This window comes from Amblyraja radiata, chromosome 1 (genome assembly GCF_010909765.2).
Source record: "Amblyraja radiata isolate CabotCenter1 chromosome 1, sAmbRad1.1.pri, whole genome shotgun sequence".
NCBI classification, from domain to species: domain Eukaryota; kingdom Metazoa; phylum Chordata; class Chondrichthyes; order Rajiformes; family Rajidae; genus Amblyraja; species Amblyraja radiata.
The window spans coordinates 90,828,580-90,843,128 of NC_045956.1; the positions used below are offsets into that span (position 1 = coordinate 90,828,580).

The window sequence follows — 14,549 nt, forward strand, 5'->3', positions numbered from 1 at the left end:
AATGCCTCCACAACCTCTACAGCTACTTCTTTCAGAACCCTGGGGTATAGTTCATCTGGTGCAGGTGACATCCATCGACTGACGTTTCAGCTTCCCAAGCACCTTTTCCTTAGTAATAGTGACTGCACTCACTTTTGCTCACTGCTCTCTTGATGGGTTTTAGGGGTTATACTTGCTGCTGTTTTGTCAGCAAGTCAATTTACCGATGTTAATGTTCAGAATCAATGATGTAAAAGTACTTTGGTAGTGGCTCAGTGCTTTTCTTTGAAAAAGGACCGTGGAATGTTTTGTGCCATTTGTGCATCTGCCTTCCCTTTGCATTAAAGAGTTGACCTCGATGTGGTCATAAGTTTTTGAAGTAGTTCTTGAACCCATAAGGTCTGTTTCAGAGATGAATGATGATACTTTTGTATCCTAAATCTTAATTTCCTAAACAAGTTAGTCCAAGATCTTGTCATGACTATGCTGCCTATGTAAATAATTTTATTTGATTATTCATTTTCAATCCAGAACACTATAGCTGAATGAAGAAAGAATTTGCTGTCCAGCAATTGCAGCAAATTGAGTATTTATAATTTATAATTTGCTTATTTCTAAGCCATGTTATTGTCAGTATAACTTGTAGGATTTTGAAATATATTTACAGTGGAAATATTATTTGTCATAATTGATGGCAACCAGATTTGTTGCCTTATTGGGAAACATCTTGAAGCTATTGCATAGCAATGACATTAAACTTAGAATTCAAAATACACAGTCAAGAGTGATTTGTATTCAAGTGAGTCTTCAATCTTGAAGTTGATTTCATGTATTACAGAGTTGTGCGTGAAAATCTGTTGTGCATCGAGGTAGTATTTTTTTTTTTTGGCCAGAATATTTACAGAAAGTTGAAGTACAAATGATAGAAGTTTCACTGTACTTGGAAATCTGCAATAGTTTTTCACTCCTTTAAATGCAAAATCAAGCCTCCATCTAGTTAATTACTAACTTGCATCTTTAATTAACAACTTTATTTATTATGGTCACACTTATATTTTTAAATATCACTTTGACCCCTCTCTCCCTCCACAGGCCACTCCATGTCCAAAAGAACCAAACAAAGAAATGATAAACGATGGAGCCTCTTGGACAATCATAAGCACAGATAAAGCTGAATACACATTCTACGAGGGAATGGGGCCCGTACATGCACCAGTGACTCCTGTACCTGTAGTGGAAAGTCTTCAGGTACTAGCACCTAGATATGAATGTTTTATTATAAACACTTTTATTAAGACCAAGAATGTATCAAAGCAGGTTGATTTTTTTAAACTGTTATTGAAGAACCAAATTTCTGAAAACATTGTTGTGCTGAAGGGGTAGTAGCAATATGTGTACTATTTGATGTCCAAAGGATTTTCTTTGGCACTGATTGTCTGAACCAAATGCGTAATTCTCCAAAACCAAATTATTTTATGAGCATGGGGTAGCAGGAAGTTTTCATTTTGCACAGGTCATCCTACCTTTTCTAAATTTGGATAAAGCTGGCAATAGTCTAATTTCTGAGAGACTCCAGGTATGCACATTGGCAATTGTCTGCAGCACAAAACTGACAAATCTGGTTCTTGTCCAGCTACGTATAGTTTGAAAAATGAATTGCATGATAAAGTGCCAAGAATTTCCATCCTTGTGACAGAGGTGAAAGCGGTGGTCACAGAGATTAAATTCCTGCTTTAGAATGTTCTTTCCCTGAACATAGACCAAGAAACTGTTCTTGTTCCTATTCTTTGAAGTATAGCCAAAAGATAACCAAGTGCGAGAGGGCACCGTGATGAGAGATGCAATCGCTCATAAGTGATAAGATGAGCAATATTAACAACCATTAAGCACAAGGGTGACTGTTTATTTTATATAAGAGATGTCTGGTTGCTGAGCAGAAGCTTTGTTCTCTATTTAAGTTGGATGCTGAAGCTTGAAATATGCTTTGATGTTCTAGATTTCAAAAACTGCATAAAAAGGTTGCTAATTATCCATCAAGCATGTCGCCGACAAAGATCTAGCTTCGCTTACTCAGACATTGGATATGGCAATCACTGTCCAGCGGATAACGTCATTAGACAAACTGAGTAGCCAAATACATTCTTCTTCTTGCGTATGGCGTGCACAGCCTAAAGTTGTAGGACCACATGTTCTATTTGATCTTATTTGATTGTGCAAGACGGGTTGATTGGATTCATCGAAACAGGGCGTACCACGTGAAGGTTGCAATCTTCCACCCCAACCAAATACATTGAGGAGTGCTCAGACAGGAATGAAGAACAGAATTTTAGTCAATTTTTCCAGAATTTTTCAAACATATTATGCATTGGAACATCAGTTTTTGGTAAATGTAATTTTGTAGAAATTCAGCATTAGGCAAAAAGATGGAGTCTTCTGTGCCGTATTTTTTACTTTAAATTTGTGCACATTTCATGCACTTGGTTTGTTCCCTGCCACAGGGGGTTCTCCTTTTGTCCGTGATGGAATAAATTTATACTCGCTGGAGTTCAGAGTAATCCAAGATAACTTTATTGAGGTATATTAGACCCGAGAGGCCATGTGCCAAGAAGCTCTTAACACTAGCTAGGGTATCTGCCAGTAATGGGCATAGTCATTGAAGTCATCTGTTCATAGCTGAGTTGAGGAGAAATTTATTTATGCAGAGAGCTGTAAACCTCACTGTCCCATGGGTCCATGCTCGACCATTAAGTATATTCCAGGTTGTGATCAATACACTTGTGAGGACCAAAGAAATCGAAGGATATGATGGTCAGGCCTGCTGATGTATGAAGCACTGGATCAGCCGTGATCTTATTGAGGGGAGGGGGGACAGACTGGAGTGTCCTCTTGGGCTACTCTTGTTTGATTGACTGACACTACTCATTAGATCTGTCAGAGGTTATTAAGTTCTAATGCAAGTTGAATACAACATTTTTACTTGGTTGCTGCCACATTTCTTTTCTACCATGATATTCTAAATTTCTGAAGTTGTAGTTCTTGACCACTTGATGACTTCTATTAGTTGCAGTGCAAAAGTACAGAAACAGACACCGTGGATCTGCACGAATCAAGGCCACATTCTAGATTTCTTTGTATAACCTTTTATGGGAGTAGTCCAGAAGGTGGGTTTCTTGGCTTAAGAACAGCGATTGCAGATGAATTGACCATTATTTTTCACAATGAATTTTGGAAGCTTTGAGAAAGTGTCATGCTTGTGAAGAGACCTTTAACAGCCTCCCCCACAGTGTAGATGGTGACAAGACAGAACCTACATTTTAATCCCTGTCCATGGGTGCCAATTTGTATTTTTGAGTCATGTTGTTTTACTTTTTTTGTTTTTAAATGTTTGCTATGCTCTCTTTGTTCCAGCCTGTGGCTTTTTAATGTAAGAACAGTACACATTCAAAACCATATTTAAAAATAAATCTGGGGCTTCTGATTTTCTTTTTTTCCATGAATGGAAATCGAGGACATTTTTTTTCAAAACTCATAATTTTAAGTACCGTATTTCCCAGCAATGAAGACGCTATTTTTTTTTTAAATCCAAAAATAAGGCACAAATATTTACCTGCGTCTTGGAGGCCAAAGGTAAGGTTGTTAGCCAAGAAAGATCCCTCAATACAACAACATCAGATGTTGCTGTACTGAGGGATAGCCAAGACTATCCCTCATTGCTGGCACCTGATGTGGAAACGGCTGTAAAAGGACAGCGCCGCTGGGGGAGAGGGGAGAGTTCCTTTCACAGCGTGTTGGGAGTCTGTCCCGGGTCAGCACGGGCAGGAGCGTTGTGGCCGGGGAGGGAAGTAGCTCAGGTGGCTGCAAGCGGCCGCCGGGACCGGACAGCGGAACTGGTCGCCACCTCAGCGCCTTCTGCAAGTCCGCCCGCCTGCCACAGTGTCCTTCAGCACAGGCACAACCGGTGGAGGTGGTGGTTGGCGGGTAGCTACTGGGCGGAAGGCTGGCTGCTCCGTCCCAGGCTCTCTCTCTTGCTATCTCTTTTTCTCGCTCTCGCTCTTTTTCTTTTTTTCTCTCCTAGTCCCGGGGCTCGCAGGCGACCTGGGCGCTACAGCCAGTCCCGGGGCAGGCGACTTGGGAGCTGCAGCTAGTTCCAGGGCTCGCAGGCGGGGACGTGAGGGATCTGGAAACTGCAGCCAGTCCCGGTGCACGCTGGTGATGTTGCCGACCCTTGAACTAAACCAAACCCATGATGCTGTCCTGCCATCCTTTTTTCAAAATTTAGCAACTTAAATTGGGGGTACGTCTTCGACGCAGGTGCGTCTTCATTGCCGGGAAATGCCAGATTTTCAAATTAGATCTTTGGGAATCTTTTGTAACAGCAAGATTGTTAGTAGTACGTAATGGGCCCGTTCTTTGGAAAGTGTCACACACATTACCAAATGGTATCACTTAAAGTAATACGTAAAAAAATTATTGTAAGAAATTAATCTTATTCATTACTATTTTCCTACCTGCAGAACTATAATGCATGTCTGCTAAAGATATGAACATTCTAGCTTTTTAAAATTCATAAAAGTTTGTATGATAAAACTGAGTTATGGAAAAAATGATTCTGTGTGAGGTCACACACGTGTCCACTCATATCTGACCTCTGACCCTAAACAAGCATTGTCAGCATAACAAACTTTTCTCGATAAACTTTGAAAAAAATATGGATCATATATACAGTACAAAAAATATACATGTAATGCTTTCAGAATTAGATGTATTCTACCATTTTTCATATTTTTGGTCACACACGTGACTGAGAATGGGCTACTGGAGTATTTTCTGTGAATTCGTGATTTTAGAGTATGATGGAATCATCAGATGAGGCATACATTCAAAATGGAATATCTGAATATCGGTGACAATGTTGGGAAATTTATTTTTGCATTTGCAACAGCGTATTTTGAAGAAAACAATTTGACCATTTGCATATAGAGGGCTATATTCAAAATCTTAGCAAGGGACAAGTGAAATGTTTGTTTAAATATATTGATAATCAAAGTCTGTTAGGCAAATGATGAAGACAAGTATAATACAAACCATAACATGGGGGCTTCTTGTCTTAAAGGCAAACTATGGACATTGTTTCCAAATAGATCAGTTTGGCTGATATATGCACAGACATTAGATTTCGGTAATTAAATATCTTCTTTTCTGGAAAACATACCATCAGTTACTCTCATGTGTGGGGGAGAGCAAGCATCATTGTGGTCTTGTATGATAACTCTCAATTAAATCATTGGAGATTACGAAAGCACAGCATTTTGCATAAGACAATAAAGGAAAATTATTTTAATCCAGGCTGAAGGTTATTTTAAAACAAAATTAGAGATGTGAAGTAAATTTAATTATTTTTATAAAGCAGCTATTATTTTTCATTTATTCTCTTTATTTAAACTGGTCTTGTCCTGCTTTGAATTATTTAATAATTTCACTGCTTATACTTTTCCTATTGCAATGTTATATGATTCTGTTTTATGGCCTTGGACATATTTTGTCTATCAAACTGCTGTCTTGTCAGATTGCAATTATATTTAGTGGGAAGTCTAATGACCCTAGAGGAAAGAACTTAAAAATTGAGAAAAGCTTCAATGTTTTGCTTTAGACAAAATAAAAATGCTGCACCATACATCTTTAGATGTTTTGTTGATATGTTCAGCGAGGCATTCAAAGAAAACATCTAATGATGTTAAAATGCTGTGTCAACTTGTTCTGATACATTAGAGATTTTTTCAAATGCTATAATTGTGATTTTAGAGTTATGTTGAAGCATTCATTTAATTTACTAATACCAAATAATAATTCAGCAGTGAAATGGTACAAAGAAGGAGTTCAACAATTTGTCACATTCATTATGAGAAATGTTAAGTTTGGAATTTCTGCCAAGTATTTCAATGCAGCTTAGTGTGAAATTCAGTTAACTCTTGCAAAATGTATTTTGTCCTATTACAACATTTCTAAGTTTAAATTATTGAAATGCACAGCATGGAAACAAACCCTTCTGTCCACCAAACAATCGATCACCCATTCACATTAGTTCTATGTTATCTCGCATTCTCATCCACTCCCTACACACTAGGGACAATTTATAATGGAAAATTAACCTACAAACCCTGACCATTTTGGGATATGGGAGGAAACTAGAGCACCCAGTGGAAGCCCACACAGTCATGGGGATAGCATACAAACTCCATGCGGACAGCACCCGAGATCAGGATCGAATCTGGGTGTCTGTCGCTGCAAGGCAGCTACTCTGCCTGCTGTGCCACATTTGCTTTGTCGTAGAGAAATTTGCTACAATGGCATCTAAAAATTTGAAGTAGACAAACTTTAGTAGATAAAGTAGAGTATTCTTTAAGAATTTATCATAATTTTAATGATTCATATTCAGCAATGCAAACATGCTGTATTGTTGGTGGATGTACTTATCAAGAAACCTTTCATGTACCAATGATGTAGTTGCACTAAATAGGTAGGCTTACGACGATAATCAGTTCTTGATTATGATGAGATATCGATGTAACTTTTTTTAATAAGAGATGGTTGTACTTAACTGAGCTTTGTTTATTGTTATATAGCTGAATGGGGGTGGAGACGTTGCAATGCTCGAGCTCACTGGACAGAACTTTACCCCCAATCTACGAGTTTGGTTTGGTGATGTCGAAGCAGAGACCATGTACAGGTAATTGTCTAGTTGTAAAAGGCAAGCAATCAGAATTATAATTTGGAGGTTAATTTAATTGTGTTCAATTCACAAAATTGAAAGATATTCTCACACATTACTGTGTACTCTCTAAGAACAAGCAAACAAACGAGAGAAAGAATGACTACTGGCACATTATCTCACTGAATGTGTGCATCTTATCAATCCTTACTCATGCTGTAGCCAAGGTGTCTTTCCCAGCTTGTTTATCCTGTTGCTAACTCTGTCTGTTCCCATTTCTATGCAGTCGCCTGCTTCTACCATTAACGGTAATTCTGCCATAACACTTGTTTCCATGACAGACTGGATATAATGCAAGTGAAATATTAGGAACACTATTTGTATTACGCTGGCCAAATTTGCATTTGCAATTTCAGTTAGAAACTAGCAAACCACTTAAAAGTTTTAGAAATAGGCATGCAGGAAAAAAGCTGTCATATTTAAACAATATAGGGGAAAGAAAATCTGTTTCTATGTGACCTCCTGCGGTAATCAGACACTATTGTCTCAAGAACACAGCTGTTACTTTAACTGTTACTGAAATTGACTATTTATTCTTCTGCAATATTATTATACTAAGCAATACCATACTCTGATATTGTTTATCTAAACCTGATCTCTGCCAAGTTTTTTCTTTCACTTTTGGCCATGACCCAAGTATACTCGGGTGTGGCACTGAACAGGTTAATACATATTGCAATTAAAAAGACCTTTAGTTTTGAAAATCCTGATGGGGAGAACGGGAAATAATTTATTGCATGTCTAAAACACTAGCCCAAACACCCCTTTTTCCTCCCTCCCCATTGACACAATTGTCTTTATCTCAAATTTCTACACCAAGGTTTCTTAGGAAATTAATAATCTCATTATAGCAAAACTACCTGTATTTACAATACTTCAGACCTTTCTAAATTGATGTGATATTTCAAAAATGGGTCCTTGCATCTACTTTTATGGTCCTGGAGGGGCTAATGATTAGTCCAAGGCATAGAACCCAATAGATTTTACTGGTTCAATCGGATAATTTTTTTGTCTCCTAACCCATTGCAATATGTTGATTAAAGACAGAATAGGAATTGAAGCTTAGTTTTTGTTTCATCAAGTATGATGGCGTATGCCATTTGGCACTGCTACCGAACAAATACAGTGGAAATTTATGATATAATTGCAAAAAATATCATGAAATTAATTGTGAAAATTCTAATAAAATTGATCCCATCATTTTGGGATTGGGCAAATACATTTTGCAAGTTTTCCACTCAAAGCCACTAACCAGTGGCCTGGCCCAAGAAATGAGGAGCTTCCTTCTGATGTTCCCTCCTGTATTTTTAATACTTTTTTAGATTCTGTGCAAATTGTAGTGCGATTAAGAATGCATGCGATGCACCCAGATATTGCACTACGTGGATTTTTTAAAGTCAGCATCTGTTGCTCAGTACCTTACCCCACGTGATGTGTTTAAATGTAAATAACAACAGAGTAAATTACACTTTTTTTGTGCAACTCTTTTTGCTAATCTCCTTCACTTTGTGTCCTAAGGTGTGCGGAGAGCATGCTCTGTGTTGTTCCTGATATTTCTGCATTCCGAGAGGGTTGGCGATGGGTGCGTCAACCTGTCCAGGTTCCTGTCACACTGGTTCGAAATGATGGGATTATCTACTCCACCAGCCTTACTTTCACATACACCCCAGAGCCTGGACCGCGGCCGCACTGCAGTGCTGCTGGAGCCATCCTTAGAGCTAATTCCAGCTTGATGGCAACAAATGACTCAAATACAAACAGTGAGGGAAGTTACACAACTGTCAGCACAAACTCGACTATTGTCACATCAGCAGCAACTGTAGTTTCCTAACTACTGAAATGGTTTAAAGACAGTTACCAACTTTTGGGGAAGAAGAAGACAAAACTGTTGAAATGCTGCAAAAGAAATCAAAGAACTACTAATGTCAACAGTTCTTGTGGTATTCTGGAAATCACCTAGTTCAGATGCTGAACATTTCATTCAAGCATTGATAATCTGCAGGAGGTGTTATCACAGTCAGAAAATACACGTGAATATGTATAAAACTTTATAAAAGAGCAAAATGAAAATCTATTTTTCAGCTGTTTAAAGTGTGGGCAAGATATTAAAGTGTTTGGGTGGGATGGTGGTAAAGCATACTAGAGAATGCATACAAAAATAACATAGTTTCTATGGACCAAGAAACTTGTATAAGCTTTAGTGAAGGTACAGTTTCACCATACCTTTTTTGTATTATACATATAGTACACTTTTGTTACCAAATAGTTTATATTTTCTTCCTCTGAGCAATGGGCTCTGAAGTATCCAGGTTCCAGACCTGACCTTGCTGTATATTCTCATCATCTAAACCAGTAAAGACCTATATTTTGGTCACAGGCTGGAACTGTCCTAATTTTTTTTTTAAACTTGAGTCATGTGACTTTATCAGTTGAAGGTGTTTACGAGAAAACCCTACTTTTTGTGGTTACTTGTCAGTCTGCATATTGTACTTAAAGGATGTCTCAATATAGCACCTTCATGATGTGGGACAAAAATCACAGTTAACAAATATCATGAAACAAAAAACAAAGAAACAAAGTAGTACAAGAAACAAAGAAGCACTCGTCAAGGTGTCTAATTGTGATCTGTTACACAAAGGCAATCTAAAATATAATTGTGTTACTTTATAAAAGGCTTACCAAAATATAGGTGAAAAAGGAAAGTGAAATATTTTAGTTCTGATTCTTCAATTAGAGCTTTACTTCCAGTGATATTTTTGACAACCCCTGTATTAAAATTGTGATCCTTAAAGGATGTGTATTCAACTATGCATAGGCTACAGCAATAACTTGTACGGGTGTATGTCTATATGCTTACTGATGTCTAATTTACCTTGCTGCCATGCTTAAAAACATTGTTTATAAGCGGGTTGGTAAAGGGTATTTTTTCATGACATACCACTCGTGAATTCTCGAAATTCTGTCCAGTTGCAAAAATAAAAACAATGCGTCAGAATTTCATGATACCACATGAAGAGAGTTCTACATACAACGTCTGGCTTTCTTTCATTGGTTTCATGCATGGTAACAATTCTGTATAAATAAATACCAGCAGTGTGCAAACATCTTTTATAAAAGAAAATTAACATGTGACAATGGGGTTGACTACACTTCAATCACACATTGTTTTTGTTAATACCGTCAACTTCCTCTTTTTTTGTTAGAAAAGAATACCAGAAGGGTTATTTACCCTTTGAATTCTCAGGATTACCACTGCAATCAAATTATGGCTGCTATCACATTCACTATGATATGTAAACCCAAATTGTGATATATTTTCATATCATTTCTTAATGCATTGTAATATTGGGACACCCTATGTACTTTAGAAATGAGTATCAAAAGCTTTAAGTGACTTCTGCCCTGTCTGCAAAACATACAACAGTACAGATATGTTAAACATAGCTTTATTTTTTCAACCATTTTAATAAAACAGTATTTAGTAGTAACTGATAGATTTGCTTTGCCACTTGTGAGTTTAAAAACTGAAGGTTTCTGGATACACTGACGTCTGATAAATGAGATTCTGCATTTAACAGAATTTGGGAGTGGCTATAAAATGTTGAGTCAACCTTGTGTGTGTGTGTTCTTCACCTCAAAGCTCTGCTTTTATACATTGAAACATATCATGTTTTTTTAATAGTTATAGTACCTGCAACTTCGTGCCAATGGATCTTTTTGTCAATTTGATTACCATAGAGGTTTATTTTTTTTATTACTAGTGTTGAAAGTGAAAATGGTGCTTTAGTAAATTGTTGTAATTTGTTGAGTGCAACACATACTTGACAGATCACTGGGGCTCCTGCAGGAAGTTAAACTGGTGTGGCAGGGCCAGTTGCTTCACGCTGAGTGGAACATTTCTGGTTGCCCTTACTAATTTCCCTTTGCCCTCAAACAGGGTCACCTGGAAGACCCCTCTCCCCTGCGAGGTGCTGGGCATAACGGTGATTTAAAGTGTTGAGACACATATTTGTTACGTTCAAGTTATAAAAGCCAAAAAATAAGCAATGTGAAGCTTAGTTCAGTATTTTGCATTTTCTACAATACAGAATACCTGTCTATGCCCAATTGAAATTTGAATGTTACTAAAAGTTGCTACGGTCACTCAATAGTGGATTTGCTTTGAGAGTTTACTGGCTATAAGGGCATAAACAAATACACATGAATTTGGCTTTGAAATAAGATTATCAGAGCCAGTACAATGAATGCCTCTTCATGGGAATACTTTTGTGGCAAATGTTGATCATTACAACAAACGATGAGGTGTGATATGATAAGCATAGTTGATTTCAATTACTCCATGATTTAGATTTAAAGAGTTCATTATGAGCTGATTCAAAACTACTTGGTAGGAAAGCTCCTAGCTTCTAAACTCTATTTGCAGGATTACCAGTGTACCTCACAAGTGATTAATTATTGTTAGAAATCTAATTGCTTTTATTAATGTAGGCAAATGAGGCAGCTGATTTCTGCTTGGCAAGATGGCACAAATCTCTTTTTTACAGTTGTTGGACCACATACAGAACGGTTCCATGTTCTTCAAACTGCACCATGTTTTAAAGTCCTTTCTTGAAAGCATTTTTACTTCTACTTTCCATTAGAAGTATTTAATGAGTTTAATTTTTAATCCTGTACTTGTTAAGTTGACAACACTTGAGCCCAGCCAGTAAGCAGTTTGAAAAGCACAGACATTTAATACCAAAAAGCTTCTGTAAGACAGCAGAACCACTTACTTGTACCAAAGCTATTGGTCTTGTATAATAATCTGTATTGAAAACATTATAATTAATCAAGAAAAATAATGTGGTGAATGTAAAATATGCTTCAGCCTTCAGAATAAATTGCAGTCGCAAGCTGTCTTCAGATCTGGCACTTAAGGTCTGAAATCTGGAGTAGGCTGAAGACAAACTGATATATTAGAAACATTTTGTTATTTACTCAGCAGAAGACTGGAACCTATTTTACATGAGCCATGGTATCTTGGTTACTTTTAATGTTTGTTGCACAGGTTATGACTGATAATAACTAGTTCAATAATATAAGCTCTTGAGTAATACTAAGGGAATAACATTTTAGATATTTGGCACTTTGATCTCCTTCAATAGTCATATACTGGGACTGGAGTGAAAATTACTGTATGGGCCAAGCATTCGCTGCTTTTGGATGAAAAAAAAACATCAGTCTATTTGTTCCCGTATATTTTTTTTTAAAACTTATCCAATCTTGGGTCTACCTGCATTACAGACTTCCTGTTAATGATTTCTCTCAAGGTGAGCAAATCATTTATTGCAGTTTGTTCTATTAATCTAACCCAACAATACAGAAAATTCCCTTTTTTCATTTGACTCTTTGCATGTCTATGTACTTTACCCATTGTTCATCCACTTTACTTCATGCAGTAATTCTATGTGTTTTCCACATCCTTTCAATATTTCAGTATTTATTTTTTTTGAATTGATAACCAAACTTTGGAAGGGGAGTTTACTGTGCATTTGAAAACGTGTGCTCTGTTCGTGCTGTGCATTCAAATTATTTTGAAATGCCGCTTCACATTTTATAAACATTGAAAGTAATTATTATCAGTACAACATTCTCTTCCAGCTATTCTTGTGCTTCGCTCATGGTACATTTCTGCTTTTTGTCTTCATATCCAATATGTAGCATTGCTTTAAATTTAATTTGCCATTTACGTCCACAAATTATTAATTGACAAAAAAATGTAAACAAATTCTCATCTGCACCCTTCATTCAGTGCATATATTTCTGTAAACGAAATCGGTTTACACAGTTTCTTTCTACCGTAAGAGTCAGTGGATTTGTGGGAATCCAGATACTATATCTTCTGCAATAATTCATATTATCCCTACGATTATGTATATTTTAGATTCCTGATGTCAATCCCGTTTCCAGCCCACTCAATATTTGGTCCTGGATTTTCTGATTTGACAATATATGATACAATACAGCATATGTTTCAGACTTTTCATTTCTATTTAGGATATATTTTGATTTCTGTTCAGGAACTAAAATACCAAGTCATTATTATTGACATCCTTGTCTTTAACCCCACCTTCCCTCACACGTTGCATATCAAATGCCAATGTGTAAAGTTGTAAGCTGATCTGGACAAGCAAAGCTGGATCAGAAATGTGCTGCCCTTATCAGTGACGCACGTTCTGAAATATGAGTAAAAAAGGCAAAGCCATGCATGTAAACATAGCGTGCACACGAATGATAAGATGGCATATGTAAAAATAAATCCCTGGAATAATGTTTAAATTGCAGGTTTTAATTTTAGGTATTCTAGAGAAATTGATCTTAAGGATATAAACTGATTTCAACAGATACATTCAATCAATTTGGAGCGGTATATTATAAATTAAGATCTCAAGATAAATCAATACTTTGTCATGGATGTTACATGACAAAGTAACACATTTCTTGTTAAATTTTAAATATGCTGGCAACTTAAGATGTTTCATTGATGCTTAAGATCAATGTTTAGAATGTTGAAAATGGTTCAGGAAATGAATGAAACTAGTTTCCAAATTTAATGTGCAGTATTTATTCAGTACCTTGCTTCCAAGGGAATTAATGCTGCCTACGCTCCATTGAACATGGGCAAGCTGCTGTTCAATTGGAAGCTGTTGATACATTTTGAGGAAATAGTAGCTTGGACCAAAATGACATTATTTCTGTGGGCCAGGATTTTGTAAAATGGTAATATGCCATGTTGCCATAGGGTTAGTTTGATGACTGGATTCATATAAAAATGGCTGTTGTGATAAGAAGACAATAGTGGTATCCAGGAAAGAAGAAATAAAATGTGCTGTAAGTGTGTTAACTATAGAAAAGTTGTGCTCAGTTGAATTATTTGACAACCCAGTTTTCAACTAAAGAGGTGGAGTTATTAACTTGTACACGCAAGAATTTATGAGAGCTATTTACTAGATTTTGGATTTGGTTCCTATTACCACGCTCTCTTGACATGAGGTAGACCTTCTCGTAGCACCATCTGGCCTGGAACAGGAAGCCTGGTATTTTTTTTAAAAGGAATGTACTCACAGGCATTCTTTTTTCAACCTAGTTACAACAGGGGTTTTTTATAAGGGATGTCTATGAAGCCCTTTGAGCTTTGATTTTTTTATTTTTAAGCTGGATATACTCCAGAGATCAAACAGTACCATGGGAGAAAAGGGTGTTGCCGCTTCAGTTATGCTCTTAACTCAGCTACCCTCTCTGCAGATGTTGCCTGACCTATGTATTCCCAGTATCTCTTGGGTTTTTGTATTTCAATTTGGAGCTTTTTGTTTTTCTTTGCCAATTCTCAAGGCTTGCATGTGAAAAATGGACCGTGGGGAATTACAGAAATATGCTCAATGCCCACAGAATTTAAAACTATAATTACTTTCTTCAGAAGATGGAATTTCAAAAGCTGTACTACCAAATGGCTAAAGAAAGTAATGGTTCTATATCTGAAATAGTTTTGCTCTTTATGACAGGCATATAAAATTATTTGGCAGTATGAATATGTTTGTACAACTGTCTTAATACAATATGGGAATCCATTTCTAGGCTTATTAACTTTTGATAAAACACTTTTACTATGTCTGAAATTTTGATTCAATAAATGTAGAAGTTTGTTATTGTAAACTTAAACCATATCAATCCTTATGTAGAATTAACCAAAACATCGATAATCTGCACTATCCTTTGCCTTGGTGCTCTGCTTGCGAGCGGAGCACCAAGGCAAATTCCTTGT

General features: G+C 36.7%; 1 protein-coding gene across 3 annotated transcripts in view; it reads left to right on the forward strand.

Moving 5' to 3' along the window:
* The window catches only part of rbpj (recombination signal binding protein for immunoglobulin kappa J region), a 96,577-nt gene extending 82,397 nt beyond the window's left edge, over positions 1 to 14,180 (forward strand). For all 3 annotated transcript variants that reach the window (XM_033026590.1, XM_033026602.1, XM_033026596.1), the window contains 3 exons: positions 1,072 to 1,227; positions 6,603 to 6,706; positions 8,267 to 14,180. In XM_033026590.1, coding sequence (XP_032882481.1) covers positions 1,072 to 1,227; positions 6,603 to 6,706; positions 8,267 to 8,579 — 573 coding nt within the window. In that variant the 3' untranslated portion in view covers positions 8,580 to 14,180. The remainder of the gene's footprint in view (positions 1 to 1,071; positions 1,228 to 6,602; positions 6,707 to 8,266) is intronic.
* The last annotated feature ends 369 nt before the right edge of the window (positions 14,181 to 14,549 follow it).